Here is a 21,914-nt window from a genome sequence, read left to right as displayed (position 1 = left end):
TCACTTGTTGATAACCTCCCATTTCTTTCTCAGTGAATAACTGTTTGTCCCCGGCATCCCAGCATGCACCGGTGCAGTTACCCGGGGAGTCTTGAAACATTAGCGAGGCAAAGGAAGGGAGGGAGGCATAAAGAAAAATGTGCAGGAGAAACGGAGCGCAATTCAGTTGTTATAACCGTGTTAATGGGTCCCAGCTGCTCTGATTGGAGAACCAGACAAGGTTTCAAGATCGCAGGACTCAGGGTCACTTTGTTCTAGTACTCACTGTCCTTGTATTCAGCAGAGATGTTGGTGTGAGTAATTAACGTGTTGAATGTAATTACTTCAGCACGAAGCTAATGAGAAAATGATGAATGCTTGCAGGCCAGCTAAACACGAGCCAAAGCACATTCTCGTACAATCCCTAACGTAAATCTAAAGTGACTTTACAGTACGAATTAATCAGCATTGCTGATTTCTGAACGGATGTAATTTAGTCCGTTTTACAAGGAGTTTTCTGCAGCGCAGAGGGTTTTAAAGTAATGGTTCCCTCAAAAGTTAACATTGTATTCCCTCGTATGTCTTTTTATTTTAATAGCATTACTGCTGTTAGGTCTTGTTTGTGTTATGACCAGATTTGAGATGATGAAATTTTGTACATTACATTCACATTTATTCATATAGCAGACACTTTTATCCAAGTGAGAGAGCATTTGACACTCATATTTAAAAGTAAATCATAAACATTTTCAAATTTACGTGGTTGGAGTATGGCTTTCATTGCTGCTAGGGTCTCATTGTATTCCTTTATTTGATCGGATGCGCACTTTTATATGATGTGATTTCTTTTTAGCTACTAGAAACAGCAGTCTGACCCTCTGCTCACAACACCAGATGCAGCTGAGACAACTAAACATTTGCTTAGTGATTTAGTTTTCTGTTTTAGTTGGGTGGCGTTCACTTCACTGGCAGCAAGCGCTCATACCCTGCGGGCGAGATGCTGGGTTTTCCCTCCTTTTCCATTCCCTGTTCTTTTCGAGGTTTAGTATTTTCGTGCCGGTGCAGCGTCCGTATCGACATCTGCGAAGTCTCACGGAGAATGCAGGAATTCAGTCGCACACTTACTGTTTGGAATCGTGCAGAAACCGCCCCGCGTGCTTCCCCCCCTTCATCACGGGTGACAAGAGGGAAGAAAAAAAGAGATAATTGCAGGAAAGTGGGATTATTAGGCCATCAGCATCCTTTGAGACAGAAACTGCCAGATAAGTGAAATCAGATGGAGAGAGAGAGAAAGAGAGTCTAGCGAGAGGATGGACAGAAAATGTTAATTGTGCAGGTCAAGTGTCCGTCTTATTCAAAAATAGTTTGGTTGGATTAGATGTCATATTTAATGTGAATGAAATGGAGGAATGGAAATACAATCCCTGCAGTATGTTGTATTGCTGTGTATCTGTGTGTTAATTGACCATTTAAAGGTCAATTACTTTTTTTGAAAATATGCTCATTTTCTAGCTCCCCTAGACTTAACTGTTTGATTCTTACCATTTTGGAATCCATTCAGCTGATCTCCAGGTCTGGCGCTAGCACTTTTAGCATAGCTTAGCATAATCCATTGAATCTGATTAGACCATTAGCATCGTGCTAAAAATAACCAAAGAGTTTCAACACTTTTCCTATTTAAAACTTGACTCTTCTGTAGTTACATCGTGTACTGGGACTGACCGAAAATTAAAAGTTGCGATTTTCTAGGCAGATGTGGTTAGGAACTGTGCTCTTAAACTGCCGTAATAATGAAGGACTTTGCTGCTGTAACATGGCTGCAGCAGGCGTACTGATATTACGCAGCGCGCAAAACTTGGTAAAACTTTGCCTGGGATCTAATTCAAAGAATTCACCGCTGATCAGTTCATTTGCTTACACGTTTTTGTTAAACTGTATCTAGTCCCACTTTATTAGTTCTGTTTTAAAGCTGACATCAATCCAGTAAGTCACCGCACGACTGCACAAACCGCTGCCTATCTGATGATGAACCTTGGAAAAGTCATCATGCGCTGGAAAGTGATGCTTAATGATAGCTGGCACTGCATGACATCTGGGCTTGTAGGTGTTTCTGAGAGGCGGCCCGTCCCGCTCAGCCTGAGGGTTGCTGAGGGCGGGAATTGAGCCGGTTCATTTGAGGTTGTTGTGGTTCGCTTCATGCCAGATGATAGACAGCACCTGCCTCCCAGCTGTGCTCTGCTGGCCAGAGGAAGAGAGAGAGAGAGGGTTGATGCATCTGTGGCTTGTTTAAGGACAGAGCAGATGTCATCTCCTCCTCTATTCCTCACTTTAACCATTATCTTCATTTCCTGTCTGGTTCTGTGCGCTTGCTTCTGGCGAAAGATGGAGGGGAAACTGTGTCCAGGTGAATCTGGAAAGATAATGGCACATTATTGAAAAAACACAAATTATGCTGTTAATGACTCTCAGAGGTGGTCACTCATATTCATTAATCACTACTCTTCGGCCACGTTTACATTGAAGGTAATTCAGATTTCACTCCTTTTGTAATCTCAGTCTGCACACACAGATGCTGCCTTTAAATCATGTAAGAATGATCATATTTATAAGACAAACACATGTAAAGGCAACAACAATGTTGTAAATGGTAGTGGGTTAGAGTTTACACATTTTAAATTAGGTGGCGATACATATTGTGCCGCATTGTCAGTTTAATTAACAGTTGAAAATAGGTGGGAAATGGGTGTAAAGTACAGGTGAATTTGGAGAAATAAAGACGAACACATGTAAAGGCCACAACAATGTTGTACATGGCAATGGGAACATCTACTGTACTAAGTTTAGACATTTTACAAGTCGGTGGTGATACATATCGTGTTTAATAAACAGTTGAAAAATAGGTAGAAAATAGGTGAAAAGTACAGGTGAATTTGGAGAAATAAAGACGAACACATGTAAAGGCACAACAATGTTGTAAATGGCAATTGGAACATCTACTGTACTGAGTTTACACATTTTAAATTTGGTGGCGATACATATTGTGACACATTGTCAGTTTAATAAACAGTTGAATATAGGTGGAAAAAAGGTGAATTTGGAGAAATAAAGACGAACACATGTAAAGGCCACAACAATGTTGTAAATAGCAATGGGATCATCTACTGTAATGAGTTTAGACATTTTTATATTCGTTGGTTATAAATATTGTTCCTCATTGTCAGATTAATAAACAGTTGAAAAAAGGTGGAAAATAGGTGAAAAGTACAGGTGAATTTGGAGAAATAAAGACAAACATATGTAAAAGCCACAACAATGTTGTAAATGGCAATGGGATCATCTACTGTACTAAGTTTAGACATTTTAAAAGTCGGTGGTGATACATATCGTGTTTAATAAACAGTTGAAAAATAGGTAGCAAATAGGTGAAACGTACAGGTGAATTTGGAGAAATAAAGACGAACACATGTAAAGACCACAACAATGTTGTAAATGGCAATGGGAACATCTACTGTACTGAGTTTACACATTTTAAATTTGGTGGCGATACATATTGTGACACATTATCAGTTTAATAAACAGTTGAAAATAGGTGGAAAATAGGTGAATTTGGAGAAATAAAGACGAACACATGTAAAGGCCAAAACAAGGCCATGAAAACATCTACCATACTGACATTTTTAAATTTGGTGGTGATACATATTGTGTTTAATAAACAGTTGAAAATAGGTGGAAAATACTTGTTTTAAGATCCAAAAAGAGGACATATAGTCACCCTACACGCTTTATTTCTTAATGCAACCTCTCTCTACTGTAAATCTCTCGTTTTTTCTCAACGTTTCCCCTTTTTCCACATAAAGCTGTTTTTCATAAACTAGCCTGGAATAGCAGTCCCTGAGGCTTAGGCCTGAAACACTAGATCTCTCTGAGCCGTATATGTGTGTGTGTGTGGAGGCTGAAACTTTAGACTTTTTTGAGCTGGTGCCAAACAGATGCAGTCACTTGCAGAAACCTTCATAGCTCACTTTCTTTCTCTTTCTCTCTCTCTTGCTCTCCGTCTTAAACCTTCATTTACAGATCAGCTCTGAACTGATTTTAAGAAACGAAGGATATCTGCCCAACAATAGCAAATGTTCATATGAACTTATTCAAACTTTGAGTATGGCTAAAGGGCCGTTCACATCATAACTGTAACGATAACTATATAAGCGCGCACCACCGGATGATAACAATAACTTTATGCTAATTTGCATGCGAGCCGCAGTACTTGCGCAAATGATTTGCCTTCAATGGCATTAACTAATACTGCATATTTCCTTTACTAAAAATGCTTGTAATTGTTCACATTTGTCATTAAATGTATAAATATGCTGTTCTTGTTGAATTAACACAGCAGGTATAACAAGCAGATATCCTAAACACGCCGCATTTGCGTAACTCTAAACAGTTAATCTAGTAGTTTGTGTAATCTAATACCTTACCTTTTGGCAATGTAGTAGAAAAATCATTACGTAGTAAAGCTTCTCCAAAGTGTCATCTGTCATTTTAAATGTGCGTGCACTTTTGCGAACGGCCCTTAAGTCATGCATCAATACTGCTATTGCTCATACTTTGAGTTAGACCTCTGAACAAACCCTTAATTCTTATAAGTCGATATTATCAGTCCAAAAATGAGCCTGTTTAAAATTTAAACACGTGAATTTTCTTTTTGCTACATTTTTTAAGCAAACACTTGGCAGCACCTTAACCAACAGCTACCCGGTACACCATAACAAAGGCACAGCAACACGCTGGCAACCACCCACAGTGCCATCTGGGCAGAGAGTTTCACACAGGCATGCATTGCTCACATTTCTTTATTAAATGTAAAAATCTACTTTAGTACATCTGCTTTCGTGGGATGCGGTTCAAGTCAAGTTTATGTATTTTGAAAAGGTTCGATAGGCCTCTAATAAAGCCTGGGACGGTCCTGCTTCTTGTTCCCCGAGCATCTGTCTCATGTCAGGCAGTGACTGAGCAATAAGGGCAAATAAGGGCCTTTAATGTCGTGATGAACAGCAGAAATCCAGACAGAGGACAAACTCATGCTCCTTATCTCTGTTAATAAGATAAGAGACAACACATATACACTACCGGTCAAAAGTTTTGTAACACTCACTCATTCTTTGTTTATATTTTTCCACATTACAGAATAATAATAAACTCCGCCAAACTATGGAATAACACAGATGTAACTGTGGGAATAATGTTGGTGACTAAAAGCATTTCAAATCAAATTTGCTTAATTCGGCCTAAGGCCAATCAGAAATACCTGTTTGTTGGCAGAATCAGTTAAATGTCACATCGATCTTTCTGCAAACTCCTCCTTGTGAGTACTTGAACACAACCAACGCTATTTCACGAGAATTCGTACATATTTTACTAGTTGGCTAATTTGTTTTAATTCATACGAACACGTTCTTAAGTTTTTATATGATTTGCTTTGACCCCTGTGACGTTGGGGTTGGGGCAGGGTTAAGCCGCCTTTCCACTGCACACGACAAACGACGGCTGTTAAACCTGAAGTCATTAATTTCCTATGGAGAGTCGCAAAGGGGCTGTGTGAGTTGCCGACCATCTGCGGATGCGTAAATTTCGGATCCGTTTTGAGCGTTGGATCCGTAAAAAAAAAATCGAACTTGTGCGACTACACAGCATGCGAAATGCCGAATGGAAGTGATGTATTTCATTGTAATAGAATGAGCCCTTGCGCTGGAATGAGTTTCTCTGCCATAACTTTATTATGACTGCCACTAGGGGGCGAACTCCGACTGTTGTTTCCGTATGTCATGTGCAGTGGAAAGGCGGCTTTAGGGGATTAGTTTTGTTGTTGTTTTTTTCATGAGAATCGTACGTTTTTGCCTGATTGACTTCGTATGAATTCATACGAATTAGCCAACTCGTAAAATATGTACGAATTCTTGTGAGATCACGCTGACACAAACCCAATGTGCCAGCCACATGCATGACAGCGACCCCTAGCATGTGTTTAGGTGTCTTTATTTTTAATGTTTGAATTCTGCCTTTCAACATTTGCAAGTCATTTCTAGTTGCATCGTTAGTGATTTTCACAGTTTCGCATTTTGGCATTTAGAGGGTTTTGCAGCGAAAGAAAAATACCAATGAAGTAACTAAAGTAACATTTGTCGAAATAAGGCATTTCAATTCTTAATTAATAACATTTTAACTGTCATTAAAATGAAATTGTTGAACATAAACATGAGTCCTAATAAAAAAATGCTCATTTACAAGAAAACATATCGGACGCACGTACTCTTTGTTTGTTTATTTGTTTACTTACAAGTGTTTTCTTGTTAGGACTGGTGAAGGATGCTAGGTTGTTTCTAAGGATTCTGGGATTTATTATGGCAATAGTGCTAAAGGATCATACTGATGATAAGCACATACAATCACACACAAACACATACGCACACATTGCTCCAGTTTCTAGTTTTACACAGCATGGATTTAAGGGTGGAGATGTTTAATGTTATTCCCATTCCATTATTTACTATTTGGTAATCCTTTAATAACCAACCTCTATCCCATCAGAACAAACACACAAACACTTGTGACTTCATTCTGCTACTGTGTGTTTCAAATACTGTTTACAATATATATAAATGTTGATGGAAGTGTGCGTGTTTTCATCTTGCACACCAAAATTCCTGCTCGGGGTTCGGATTGGCACCCCTCTTATCTGACCATGTATTTGGTTAGCTGCTCTCTGATTGGCTAGAAACGCATCATAATAGCAAGTTGGGGTTGCTGGCTGTTTGTCTAAGGGTCAAAGTTTACGTCTGACCGTGTGTTTATTTGAATGCATGTCTGTCTTGAGTGTGTAATTCTGTTTGTTCTTCTCTATTAGTTGTCTGTTTGCTCTCATCTCTTTGTGTAGATGTATGGTCTGTACTCTCTTCACTTTCCTTGGCAACAGATTCGGTCTGCCTTCCCCCTCCTAATTCTCTCTTCCAGTTTTTTGGCAGAACCCTCTGTTCCCAGAGCTCCTTCAGACTCTCTCTCTCTTCTCTTTCTCTCTCTCTCTTTCTTTGTATCACTTTCTTTCTATGACACAAAGTGGCATGTTTAAGTCACATGATCAGTTCGGTGCGTCTCTGGAGGACTAGATTGTCAAACGCAAAGTACAACATCATTTTTTATCGTTGCTTTATCTGTGTAAAAGTCATCTGACAGTGTTGGTTAAGGTGTCCTGGGTTTTTACTTATTTGTATTGTGATATCTTCCGCTTTTAATGTAAGTGTATTTGAATTATGTAAAACTCTTACATACAGCTCCGGTGCAGATCCGGCCCGGAGTCGTCCGCTGTCTGGGTTAGGAAAGTAATAACGCCCCACTCCTCTACAAGCCATACAATTTGAATTATTATTTATAGCCATTAAACAAACAATGTGGGACATTGCACGCTGACATGAAATCTTTATATGCATAACCCTAGATATGAGCAACAAAGGTTAAGATCCTCTAGTAAATCTTCTTCTGTTAATGCAAAATGTTAATGAACAAGGTATAAGTTATGTGTGTGTGAGACAGAGAGATTTATACCTTGTATCCTGTGTAGCCCCAAACACACTGATCTATTGTGAAGCCTCTTCAACAGGCACGTCCTGTCTGGGTCACGGGGTATTCTGAGGACACACACATACTCGCGTCCATAAATGGATATACATCCTGCTGTATCTCCACGGATGAAACGTTAGATAGTAACTCCAGTAAGTGAGAAGCATTTGCATCGCTACGATTGTGCCTGTGGCATCATCATGTTGGCCTGTGTTATCCCTAGACAATCAAACCGCAAGCGTACACAAATGCTCGTGTTTGCTTTTATTGAACCCGGAAGGTATTGTTTGTGAATGTGAAATTGCACACCTGTGACGAGGCTATAAAGGCCCAAATCACATCACCTGCTTTCTTTGGAGCACTGGGACTCTTGTGTTTAAGATGCTTCACCTACTTTTTGCTGCGAGGAGCCCCCTACTGGTCAAAACCAGACAGTGTTGAAAAAAAGGGCTGTCAAACTTTTTTAGATGGAGAAAGCTATCCAACCTTTTTGTGAGCAATGGATAAAATAATCTGGAGGGCTACTTTTTTGATATAGTCTACTCAAAGTTGAATTATTGATTCTATTTTATGTTTTATCATTGTTTTAAAAGTTAACATACATAAAAGAAGCCAAGGTCATATAAAAATATGTTATAAATAAATTGAGGTTATTAGTTAGTACAATGTGCTTTGGTGGGCAACTCACAGACCCTGTGTTGGCAACCTGGTACCCGCGGGCACCATCTTGGAAACCAATGTATTAGACAAAACACTACTTATGCTAGCCGATTTTAAAAAAAATGCAGTGCCAGAGATTAAAATATAAATTAAAAGCGTATGCACAACATATACTATATATATATATAGTTTGTATATATATTTGTATATATACAAATGCTGTGCAAAAGTCTTAGGCCACCACCACCCACCACCAGACTTGTTGTTTTAGAAGTTTTAATGCCCATCCATATTTATTTTTTTATCTATTTTATTAAAATACAAACAGAAAATACAGGAAATATGTAAATATATATATATATATATATTCAGGACTAAATGTCTTCTTTAGGCATTGGCTGTGTTTAGTGTGACCTCTCTTGAGCGTTTTTGAGCAGAATGAAGTAAAAAGATTAATTTCTTTAAAATTAGAAATTAGGATTTAATTTTATTTATGTTAAAGAGATCCTGCAGTTTCCTACTATTGCTCAAGTGGAAGAGGAGTTTACCCTAAAAACTTGACACATCAGTTTACATTTTTATACAATTTTTAATACTATATACACATTTCCTGTATTTTCTTTTTTTTTATACTTTTTTTGGCCCATTTTGCCTTTATTGATAGTCAGTAAGTGATTGAGAGGCAACAGAAAAGTACAGGGTGAAGAGAGGGGTATGGGATCGGCAAAGGACCTCGAGCCGGGATTCGAACTGGGGTCGCCGGAAGTGCGTCTGCACCATATGTCGGAGCACTGTCCACTACACCATCGGCTCCGACTTCTGGTTGTATTCTATTAAAGAGACTGAGAAACAATTATATATGCAAAAACACTGCAAAACAACAAATCTAATTCTGGAATGGTGGCCTAACTGTGGGTTTACACCAGACGCGAGTTCAACGATTTGCGCGGGTAGATTACATACAAAGTCAATGAAAAGAGACGATCAGACTATTTGGACTCGCGTGGGGTGATGCGGATGACGTGATATGGGCGGCGCGTTTGCCGTAAAAAAACACGAGGTTTTCACCTCAAACGCATCTTTGCCCAAGTTGAAAATATTCAACTCAAGCAAAAAATTCGCATGACACGAAGTTTTATCCCGTGAGTAATCTAGAGCGAGTAACGTGATGCCCCGCTTTTGGTGTGTACGTAGCATTATGCTGCGTTCACACCAGCTGCGGTAGAGGCGTCAAGCGCTAGTGATTTCAATGTTAAGTCAATGTGAAGACGCATTGACGCACGTCTGGAGGTCTCGCGCTGCGAATGATGTGTTAAGCGCAGCGCGGTAGACTCGATTCCGCCTCATTCGCGCAAATGGCACGAATTGAACATTGCCGCAGCACACGCGCGAGTTGAAAAATTTGAACTTCGCCGGAAAAACACGCCGCTTTAACCAATCAGGAGCTTGCTCTAGTAGTGATGTGATTACGGGAAGCGAGCGGAGTCGCAGAAGCCCCTCCCATGACGCGTATTTCTGCGTGAATGTCTCAATGACTAGAATTTCACGCGGGAATGAAGCGAGTAAACTCAAACTGTTCAAGTGGCAAACTAGGTGCGGTAGACGCGATTTTGACGCCTCAAACATGGCTGGTGTGAACCCACTCTAATGCTACGTACACACCAAACGCGGGGCATTGAGTTACTCACTCTGTCTAGATTACTCGCGGAATTTAACTTCGTGTCATGCAAATTTTTCGCTCGAGTTGATTATTATCAACTTGGGCGAAGACGCGTTTGAGGCGAATAGCGCGTGTTTTTGCGGCAAACATGCCACCCATATCGCGTCATTCTCCCACGCAAGGACGCGTCTGATCGCGTCTTTGCATTGACTTTGTATGCGATCTACTTGCGCAAATCGTTTGACTCGCATCTGGTGTGAACCCACAGACTTTTGCACAGTACTGTATGTGTGTGTTATTTATTTATTTTTTATTTATGTATGTATTTTATTTATTCATTTATAAAGTAAATCAAGATGGCTTTTAGAATTAGGATTTTTTTAAGCAAATTTTAATTATTGTGATGCATCAGGGTCGACAAATTGACAAGTAACCAGAATGTTTGTCTGAGGGGTGCAGCACTTTGCCAGTTATGATCTTTGGGGTCTTTGATAATTGCTTATTAATTGATTAAAACACGATTATCCTGACTTCTCAATTTGGGGTAGAAGCCTTGGGGGTCTTTTTAGAGATTACGTGCCCATCTTCTGATGATGTGCTGTAGTGTGTCATTGCAGTTCTGGAGACAATTAGATTTATGTCCAAAAGATGCTTCGCTCTCTCTCTCTCTCTCTCTCTCTCTCTCTCTCTCTCTCTCTCTCTCCTGTGTTGGCAGACTCTGGCTGCAGACGGGCACACAGATGGGTGACAGCCTGTGCCGAAACCACTCAAACACACCTGCTCCCTAATACACAAACACACACACATATACATTGAAAAATGTCCACATACAAATGCACTTTCATGAAACAGCTTGCTTTTAATAAAATAAGCATCGTAACCCCTTATAAACAAATTAAAGTCATCTGATGAGCACACGCTGAGCTGCTCCCTAAAGCTCTTCATATGTAAGTGTAGACAGATGTTTCTCTCACTGGCTCCCTAACTCCAGAGCATCCGTAATCACGGTAAAAGCGTACGGCCGTGAGACATCCTTGAGGTACGATGTCTCATTGTGACACTGAGCTGACGATGAAAAATAAATAATTGCAGTAAAAGACAGAGAGAGAGAGAACGGTGACTGTTGGTTGATAAATGAATGTGGAGAAGCACGGAGTGAGAGGCGGAGAGGATTAGGCCGCTTTTAAACACTTTAAGAGCATTATGGATTAAAAAAAGGTCAGAATGTTTAGCAACATAATGCTAAACCTCTTAAGCGAAACCCAACTGCAGGCTGATAAACCGGGATGAGGGGGCATAACATAAAAATTGGGTTTTAACATCTGTTTGGGTCAGAGAGAGAGAGACATGTTTAATAGGCACCAGGGCACTCGGTGGACACACTGAAACAGCCTTATGTCATTGGGAATTATAATAGAGAAGACATGTGGTGACTTAAAAGGATAAATCAACAAGCAGTCACTTTATTTCCTTATAACATGACATCATTTTACGCAAACTGTATTTGTGCTTGCGTGTATTGTAACCAAACAATACAAATTTGATTTAAGAGCTACATGTATAATGGTATTGTTCAGAAGACTCATGGTATCGTGCACATAACTTGTATATGTTGTTAAATTTGAAAAAGACAGACCAAGCAAACAATGAATATAATATATGGATAAATGTCGCATCCGACTATGCAAATCAATACATTAAGCTGATGTCTGAGCATGTGTTTTGCGGTTTGTGTGTATTTACTTGTATGTGGGTGTAATCCATTACTGACCTTTACAGTCTGCAACAATCTGTGTTCATGTGTAACTTTCCTCATTGTGTCAAAAGATCACTAATACACAGATTTCATCAGAGAAAGAGAGAGAGACCAGATGCTCTTTATGTATTAAGGCTCTATCAATAACAAGCAATTCTCAAAAGAAAAGTGGAAAAATCTCTCTAACATTTATCAGATTCACAATATTGCCAAAGCATCAATACTGTGATCTGTACTACTGTAGGGGTTTATGGATAGGTACTTTCTTATTTAGTTCCCCTTTTTTTAAATAATTGGCATTCGATTTTGGGAAGTCGTGCCACTAGGTGACCATGTTTGCAGTAATTTCAGTCATGCAAGAAGTCCTATCTACTTGAATGGGGAAAACGGACATCTCTTAAATTATAGTTAAAGGATAATTTACTCACCCCCATGTCATCCAAGATGTTTATGTCTGTCTTTGTTCAGTCGAGAAGAAATTACGAGAAGAAAAAACATTCCAGGATTTTTCTCAGTATAACTTTTTCTCCGCCAGTGTTTTTAAAAAAAGTTGCCAGTCAGCGCCAGCATGTTTCATAATTTTACAAATGCCTTCCAGTAAATCTTCTTTTTTAAATATATTAACATACAATATATTAAATGAAAAAAAAACAGACCCTCTGCTTTCAAACAAAAAAATATCATTCATCCTACCTTCATTAGTTATCTTGTAATCACCTCTCAAATATGGGTAGGTTGCTTCAAAAACACCAAATTTTGAGAAAAAGCTGAGATAATAAAATTTTTGTGAATGACTTTTGATAGAGATCAGATTCAGAGCGATCTTCAAAACATACACAGAGTTCTTACTCTTTCACGTGAGGCGTTACTTCCAGGTTGCATAAGTTTTGCAGAAAGCCGGAAATACTCATCATTGGCAGGGAAGCATTTTCTCAATGGCGTTGAAAGAGTTAATAGACTTTATTGGACCACAAAAGGGTTTAAATCGCTTTAAAGAGCTCTAAATGATCCCAAAGGTGGCATAAGGGTCTTATCTTGCGAAATGATCGTCATTTTCGGCAAGAAAAATAAAAAATATGCACTTTTAAACTTCTCATCTTGCACTAGCCGTGTGACCCGCCAGCACAACCGCACGTATTGCATAATGTAAAACGCACACTTGCGGACCATTTTAAACCATAAACTGACACAAAGACGTTATTTAATATCATTCCACATACAACAACATCAGAACGGTCCTCTTTCTCTACACTTGTAAACACTGGGTAGTTTCGCATAAGTCATGCGTGACCTTCAATGGGATTACGTAACATGTAAGGTCACGCTGGCTCATCACACAGCTGGTGCAAGACGAGAAGTTGTGGTTTTAAAGTACGTATTTTTATTTTTATTGGCGAAAAAGTTTTTGCTAGATTAGACCCTTAGTCCTTTGAAACTGCAATTTTAAACTGCATTGAAACTGTAAACTGTTGGGGTCCAATAAAGTCCACTATATGGGGAAAAATCCTGTAATGTTTTTCTCAAAAAACTTTATTTCTTCTCGACTGAATAAAAAAGACATAAACATCTTGGATGACATGGGGTGAGTAAATTATCTGGATTTTTTCATGAAAGTGCACAACAATTACACCTGACATCAACTGTACCATAATTTTTGTTTCTTAAGCTCAAATTGTGCTTAAAACATCTTTGTTCGAGGTCATTTCAGGTATTGCGCATGGTAAGCGCTTGATTGATTAACGATAATTGACTTCCGTCGCCAGAGCGGCCATATTGAGCATTGCATTGTCCCCCTATTCATAGTGCTTGATCTTTGTTATATCCAATATGTTTGAATTAAGTCACTATTCACATTCATTGTATCTTTTTTATGCAATGAGAGTGCAAATTTTGCCTACGTCTTTGTTCCATAGGGGGAAAAAAACATGAGTATGAGTAACAAAATTAGTTTTTGTTGGGTAACTTACTCTATAAAATGTGGTCTCAATAGATTTGTGCTCTATTCATATGCGGACAAAATAGCAGAAACGCAAGCACATTCTCAGCTTCGCATCTCACCTTTACACTCTTAACTACGACTTTGTTTCGCTATGCGTTCAACATCATGCAGCTCACATACGGCTGGACGCTGTACATCTGGGCGCTTCATAAAATATAACCTACACCTTCTCGAGCCACGTTTGTGGGTTTGGGTCTGTGTGTTTATCCTGCGCGTATATGTGTCCACGTGTGTCGTCAGCTAACAGGAATGCATGCGCGCCGCCAATACTAAGATGGCTGCCAAACACTAAAATGGCTGCCAGGATTCCAGAAAAAGCGAGCGAGATGGAGACGACGTGCTAAAGAGAAAGAAAGAGACTCTCTCCTGCTTCTTTTCACTGTTTAGGTTGCTGTTCTTTTGTTTGTGCGAGTGTATTCGTCCTAATCTCTACACACTCTGTCAAATCGGGCTGGCATGAGCCAGTGTGTTCCCTTATCACCTACAGCCAACCGATAAACACCTCCACACGCAGCCCACCAGCCTCATCTTTATAAACTATGCTGATAACACGCACACTCTTTCACCCGTGTATATCCAAACACGGAGAATAACTGCTCATTTTCTTTCTTTTTAAAAATATCCAATGAGCAATGTTGCCGTTTCTAAAAATGTATGAATCTGGTGAAGTGATATTCAAGGATGAAATGTTTGTTGATGTTTAAATCCATCTCTCTTTCTCTGCAGAATCCGGGCAATCGGACAATTCCAGTCAGCAAGGCGACACAGACATCAAACCTCCGCCAAACGGTAAGAAAAGTCACAGATTGTGTTACAAAGACTCACAATGTATTCACATAACTGTGATGGCGTTTTTTTCACAGCATAGTATGGCTCGGTGCAGTTCACTTTTTTTACTACCACCTTCAATTGAGTTGTACCAATACTGAAACGTGATGTGTAAACACTGCACCTCACTGATTGGTCACAGAGAGTCGTCCAATCAGCATCATTGCTAAATTAAAGATTAGGTTAACCTTGTGCGCCGTGTTGTCATCTGCGCTTTGTTGTAAGAATTCCCAAACTTCTGTTTTAGCAGTGAAAAACATCCACATACTGAGAATCACTTTAACGATATGCTACAAATGCCAGGACATTTTCTAATCGGTCCTTCCAAAAAAACGCAGATGCTGCAACCGAAACCACCTACTTCCATACTATATAGTAGGCGAAAAGTAGTAGGCGAGGCGAGTAGTATGTCCGAATACGTAGCATTCCAAAAACAGTATGCGAAAAGTACCCGAATGACATACTACTTCCGGTTAGATTTCGAAGGGTGCATACGATGGACACTTTACTATCCCATGATGCCCCAGGAGCAGAGTTATGCAATGAAAAAGGAAGACGAAAGCAGCGATGCGGCCGTTTTCGCACTGGCGAAATTACGTGATGACGACGTATGTCACGTGATGTATCAACATGGCGGATGTAGCATGTCCGAATCGCATTCATACTACTAGGATTCATACTGTACAGTACCTACTGTTTTAACAGTTAGTAAGTAAGTACTTCCTTTTATTCAGTACCTACTGAACAGTATGCGGTTTCGGAGGCAGCCAGAGTGTATTTGTGATGGTTGCGGGCAAAAATCCATGATCTTGCGGCACGTTTTCTTAAAAATTCGATGGAATATGCGGGATATTTATGCAATTTTATGCGATGAAATTGCGTGAACTTGCTAAAATTGCGTGAACAGCTTTTCATTGTTGTTCACGTCGCGTAATTACTAGAGATGCTCTGATCAATGCCGATCTACACTAAAAATACGTGGCCGATCACTATTCTGAATCGGACAGCCGATCTTATTCACAGCTATTTCATGTACTACGGCTTTTGATCAGTAAGTCCTTATCGATCTGAAATCACTGTTAGTTTGAGTCGTTTATAACATGCATTTGAAAAAGCAACACACGTCAAACATAATTATTAAACATATTCTTTATTATCATGAAAATACCTGAAAAGGTTTGAAGAACAGCAATATATCCTTAAGCCATTTTCTAGAGCTGTGTGTCATCATAGCTGCGTGTGTATTGTTCTTCGTCTACAGCGCATTTTGAGTTTCTACACGAGAGCGCCCCCTGGCTTTTGGATGTAGCGGCATTTCGCCGTAATTCATTGAGAAGCATAGCAAGCATTATCGGCCGATCGATCGGAGCATCCCTAGTAATTACGTCACTTCCCATGACAACAGGGGACATGGCTGCGCATGTGTGAAGTAAATGCAACATTTTTCTACTTTCTGCTAAGATATATATGACTTTTTGCTACAAAAATGCGCGGATTATGAAATCATGCAAGCTGTGCATATTTTGCGAGCAGAAATCTGCAATTTATGCAGCGAAAGTGCGGCGTATTAACTTAAGCTGATTATGGATTAAATCATGCGATTGCATAATCACGTTTTTCTGGAGGGACTGGCTAATATAACTCCGATTGTGTTTGTCTGAAAAATATAATCATATACATCAAGGATGGTTTGAGGGTGAGTAAATCATGACATAAATTTTTTTTTTGTAAAATATCCCTTTAAATTTTTACCTATGTTATCTGTGCCCTACTATGCATTGTATTTTTATAGATGTTTAATGCATGTTGCTTTAGAAACGCTTTAAGTGATGAGTGATGAATATGTTTACTTCTCTGCAGGACATCTGAGTTTTCAGGACTGCTTCGTGACTTCTGGGGTTTGGAACGTAGCCGAGCTTGTACGAGTGTCTCAGAGTGAGTAACACACAGACACACACCAGTCTTTGCTTCAATAGATGACCAACTGGTTTTACCCGAGGGGCAACTTTCCGATCTCTCTGATGAAGCCAATACGGAAGTGATGCAAACTGCAATTCATCGACTGACCACTAGAGGCTGGCTCCGAAAGGGAGTCAATTCCCATAGACCTCCATATTAAAATGCCCAACTTTACAGTGTAAAAAATATGTTTACAGCCTGGTACAAAAATAGTTTTTTGTCTGTAAAGCTAATTCTGCCCTTCATGACAACTGTGAGGGGGTGAATTTTTTTGTAACTCATTCGTTTAAATTATATTAAGCTTTAAAGTTTTGCATAATTAAGGGCGTGGCCACTTGAGTGAGGGTTGAACAGCCACTGCTGTCACTAGAATCAAGCTAGGTGGGCGTGGTTTCAGCAACCAGACACCTCAGCTTCACCCACGTCCCGCCTCTTTACCCATTTTTGGATATTCGCGAGTGATGCGCGATGACGCGCGGCCAAGATGGCGACGGCAGGCAATGCCTATTTTAAAGGATTAGTCCATTTTCTCAAAAGAAAAATCCAGATAATCTACTCACCACCATGTCATCCAAAATGTTGATGTCTTTCTTTGTTCAGTCGAGAAGAAATTATGATTTTTGAGGAAAACATTGCAGGATTCCTCTAACTCCAATGGACTCCAATAGACACCAACATCCAATACCCAACTCAACACCTAACAGATTTTTTCAACGGAGTTTCAAAGGACCACAAACAATCCCAAACGAGGCACAAGGGTCCCATCCAGCGAAACGACCGTCATTCTTGGCAAGAAAAAAAAAATACACTTTCAAACCACAACTTCTCCTCTAGATCAGGTCGTGATGCGCCATCACGTCAAGAGGTCACAGAGGACGAACGCGAAACTCCGCCCCAGTGTTTACAAGTGTTTGAAAGAGGACCGTTCCTACGTTGTTGTATGTCAACTGATACTAATTAATGTCTTTGTGTCAGTTTATTGTTTAAAATGGTCCGCAAATGTGCGTTTTATATATGTAACACGTGACCTCCCTACGTACCACGCATTTACGTTAGTTCGCGCTGGACCGGACCTAGACGAAAAGTTGTGGTTTAAAAGAGCATTTTTTTTCTTCTTGTCAAAAATGACAATCGTTTCGCTAGACAAGACCCTTATGCCTCGTTTGGGATTGTTTATAGTCCTTTGAAACTCCGTTGAAAAAAACTGTTAAGTGTTGAGTTAAGTGTTAAATGTTGGGCTCTATTAAAGTCCATTAAAATTAGAAAAATCCTGCAATGTTTTCCTCAAAAAACATAATTTCTTCTCGACTGAACAAAGAAAGACATCAACATTTTGGATGACATGGTGGTGAGTAAATTATCTGGATTTTTCTTTTAAGAAAATGGACTAATCCTTTAAGCTTCAAAAACGATCTTCAGAAACCAATGAGTGACGTCACGGACACTACGTCCATCTTTTTTTACAGTCTATGGTTTTACCTCACAGACTGCACTGAAAAATAACAGCGTGGATCTTTTTTTAATAAAACAACTAAACCAATTGATAAATCTGATTTAGGGAGTCATCGGTTTGAATCAGTCAGACAACATGCCTTTCCGTTGAATCAGATGATTCACCAACTCTCTGAAGCACTGGTTATTATTACTGTATCTGTGGGATGTGTGACTTTTCGAATGCTAATTATTGCTCAGGCTAGTATAGTTTAAATCACTCACACAGCCAGACCTAAATGAAACCATCTGTTTCACATAGATACATCCAAAGTGCCAATTTTAAGATTTCTCTCTCCTGTCCGCAGCACCAGTAGCAACAGCATCAGGTCCCAATTTCTCTCTCGCCGATCTGGAAAGTCCTGGTTACTACAACATCAACCAGGTAGCGCTCGGCAGACGTTCACTCACCTCTCCTCCATCCACAAGGTAAACACTAACATATAACTACGCACTAATACACGCATCTTACTTTATTTGCCATTTTTCATTTGTCTTTCTCTCTTCTTTCTCTTCTCCGGTGTGTAGGTCTGAGGTGGAGCTGTACGCCAGTCTTCCTCGCAGGCATGTCACACCCTTCTGTTCCTCTTTTCTTCAGTACCAGTCTACAGGAGTGTATCTCTAAGATGTTTCTCTTTCTCTCTCTGTGCAGTTCTAACAAGCGTAAGTCTATAGATGACAGTGAAATGGAGAGTCCGGTCGATGACGTCTTTTACTCCAGTCGTTCTCCAGCTGGCACCAGCTCCCAGTCCAGTGGCTGGCCGAATGACGTGGATGCAGTTCAGCATCAAAGACTCTCCTTACCCACTGAAATGGTGCTGGTACCCAAGCCAGTTTTTCAGGCCCAGAAACGGGTCCACCAGTACCATGTCAGCACACCCCCCCCCCTCTCTCTCTTGTTAATAATTCCCTTCTTCAGTTGCAGTTCAGCACCATTTGACGAATGTTCAGGAGAGGAAGATAAAACATGAGAATGATGGCGTGCAGTTCTCATATCATGGTTAGAACACACACTACATGCTAACACACATACACAAGTAGTGGCTATAGACATTCATGTACATTTGTCTGTGTATAAAGTTTATGCAAATTAACAGAATGTCAGAAAGAATAAAGAATTAAGGGCTGTGCACATTATAACGATAACTATAACAGCCTTTCCAGATTAAATGTCTGTTCTTGGGCTTGAAATTTGTGAGAATTTTTTTCGTCTTCATGACGCATTTTTGACTGATGTGACTTATACTTATATATATTTATATATAAATAAATAAATATATACATAAATTACCTCAGGTATACAGCGATGCTGCATTTACTGTGAAATTAACTACGTAATGTTTTATTCTACGCCAAAAGATAAGATATTAGATTACACAAACTATTATAAAACTATTTACTGTATTCAACAAGAACAGCATATTTATACATTTAATGACATATGAACAATTACAAGTGTTTTTAAAAGAAAATATGCAGTATTAGTTAATGCCATTAAGGGTTAATCATTTGCGCGAGTACTGCGCCTCGCGAGTGAATTAGCATAAAGTTATCGCTATTGTCCGGTGGTGTGGACGCTAATATAGTTATCATTATACTTAACTCTTTCCCCGCCATTGACGAGTTATCTTGTCAATTAAGAGAAAACATTTGCATAAAAAAGTGTTCCTGATGTTCCTGAGTTTTATGTTAGTCTGCAATACCGCGATTATCCACTAGATGGCTTACACAATTTATAAAAACCGTAAGCAATTTTTTTTACTTATTTGTGTGTGTTTTGATAATCATTCGGAATCTGATTTTTAACAAAATTCCTTCACAAAAATGCAATTATTTCTGATTTTTGCTAAAAAATATTTTTAAAGAAAAATACCCATAGTAAAGATTTTATAAGCAGAGAAAAAAAAATATAGATAGGATGAAACGTTTTTTTCCCCATTTTGTTTGTTTGTTTGTTTATTGTTTGTTTGAAAGTAGAGGGTTTGTTCTTACATTTCATATATTGTTATGTTTATATATTTTGAGAAGTAAATTTTTCTGGAATGCATTTTGTGAAAATTACAAAAAATGCTGGCGGGCAACTTAAAAAAAAAGTCTGGCAGCGAATGAGTTAACGTTATAGTTATTGTTATTATGTGAACGGCCCTTTAGTGTTCAGGTTAGTTTCCAGCTGGGTTTTTTAAAGTTTATGGTGGCAAGGACCAAATATGATGAACCTTTTGTGAGGGACCCTCTACCTAAAAAATAGAGCAATTTATATATTTTTATCTATAGTGAATATATAATTGGCTACACTTACCGTAATGCTGAATGTATAAACATGAAGAGATATATTTTCAATTCAAATGTAATTGTACTGCAGCAATAAATCTTGTTTCATAGCACCTTTACAAGGAATACTGCCTTAAACCCAAATAAGTGAGATAAAGAACACTGTAATAAGAAAAACACACTAGAAAGGTACAAAACAAAAATGATTTTGAAATGTATGTAACAAGAAATGAGAGAAAAATTAAATTTTCTGTGCACCTCCTGGTGGCCCCTGGGGTCCCGGACCCCAGTTTGAAAACCCCTTTGTTAGAGTATATCAGGAAATGTCCCTAATGATGGAGCCCATAGGTGCAATCACTATTGAAAGAAGTATAAGTCATTAATTGTGTTTCATGTCGCAAAAAAGTGATCAGTTCCAAAATCGTGCTTTGTTTGATGCAAGTAGCTTGAGTTTTTCAATTCATGGACCCTCTCCAGAAAAAGTAGTTTGATCGTCTGCTCAGCGCGAGTAAGGGAATGAGTCACATTGTCATGAAAGAAACTAAAATCTTGTGTTTAATGACACCCTTAAATGAAGCCAAATTTAGCTCTAAATAAAAACTCACAATCAACTTAGCAGTAACAGACAAGTTACCACACAAGTCAGTGCCGTACCTTACACCTCTCTTCCAAAATCTTTATTCCTCACACTGTTACGGGAAATTATATGTTCATGATTTCCTTTTCTTCAAACTGGCTTTTTAACTGGAAGACCTCTTCTGCACATTTGTCAAATTCAACATGCTAAACATGTTATATTGAACAATGACGAACCATAACGTTTGCTTGACGCAAGCCAATTGGGCTTGTCAGTTTAAATAATATAGCTTAAATAAAGACTGAAATTCATTCAAAATATAAAAAACGTACCACAAAACCTTAAGTTGCGTGGGTATATTTATAGCAATAGCCAACAATGCATTGCATTCGTCAAGATCTATTCCATGAAGATATTTCTTATTGTAAATATATAAAAAATGTATTTATCATTTATAATATGTGTTGCTAAGGACTTCATTTGGGCAACTTCAAAGGCGATTTTCTCGATATTTAGATTTTTTTTACCCTTAAATTCCAGATTTTTAAATAGTTGTATCTCAGCCAATTATTGTCCTGTCCTAACAACCCCATACATCAATGGAAAGACTATGTATAAATGTATAAATCTCAATTTCAAAACATTTACTCTTAAGGTTTTGTATCTAAGGTCACTTACCATATGAGAAAATACAGAGAAAAAAATTATTTGTAGTATTTTGATCAGAAAATGACTTAAGTGGCATTCCGAATCTGGTCGCTATGCAACAAACGCGCACAATCGATCTTATGTCTCTTTTTGAATGTTACTTACAAGAGGCCCAGAATACTTAGCTACGGCCCTGGATGAAGGACCGCAGGCGATGAAAACACAACCTTGTAGAAACAAACACTGCGAAAACGCACAACATACAGGTGCACCTCCTGTCAGTGTATTTACCACACACACACACACACACACACGCACACACACACACACAAACACACACACAATCTGTGTTCTAATCCCAGATGGTGCTTCTGTGCATCTACAGTAGCGTGAGACATCTGCTCTGTGTTTGTGTGTGAATGTCATAATCAGAAAACATTTCTACTCATTCCAGACCTTTGAAGGTTTTTAA

General features: G+C 39.0%; 1 protein-coding gene across 13 annotated transcripts in view; it reads left to right on the top strand.

Moving 5' to 3' along the window:
* nfixa (nuclear factor I/Xa) overlaps positions 1-21,914 on the top strand; it is a 118,731-nt gene that overhangs the window by 71,968 nt on the left and 24,849 nt on the right. For 11 of the 13 annotated variants that reach the window (XR_012365374.1, XR_012365373.1, XM_073860697.1 and 8 more), the window contains 6 exons: positions 14,395-14,457; positions 16,357-16,431; positions 18,255-18,375; positions 18,475-18,510; positions 18,599-18,728; positions 18,868-18,946. Coding sequence is in view for 11 of the 13 variants with exons in the window: in XM_073860697.1 (XP_073716798.1) it covers positions 14,395-14,457; positions 16,357-16,431; positions 18,255-18,375; positions 18,475-18,510; positions 18,599-18,728; positions 18,868-18,946 (504 nt within the window). In the remaining 2 variants the exon portion in view is untranslated. Of the gene's footprint in view, positions 1-14,394; positions 14,458-16,356; positions 16,432-18,254; positions 18,376-18,474; positions 18,511-18,598; positions 18,734-18,867; positions 18,947-21,914 lie in introns of all 13 variants that reach the window. The other 2 variants (XM_073860700.1, XM_073860688.1) reach the window with 1 other exon arrangement.

The sequence above is a fragment of the Misgurnus anguillicaudatus genome, chromosome 3, assembly GCF_027580225.2.
Source record: "Misgurnus anguillicaudatus chromosome 3, ASM2758022v2, whole genome shotgun sequence".
In the NCBI taxonomy this organism is placed as follows: domain Eukaryota; kingdom Metazoa; phylum Chordata; class Actinopteri; order Cypriniformes; family Cobitidae; genus Misgurnus; species Misgurnus anguillicaudatus.
Note: the sequence above shows the minus strand (reverse complement) of the source record. Positions and strands in the feature narration are given on the sequence as shown.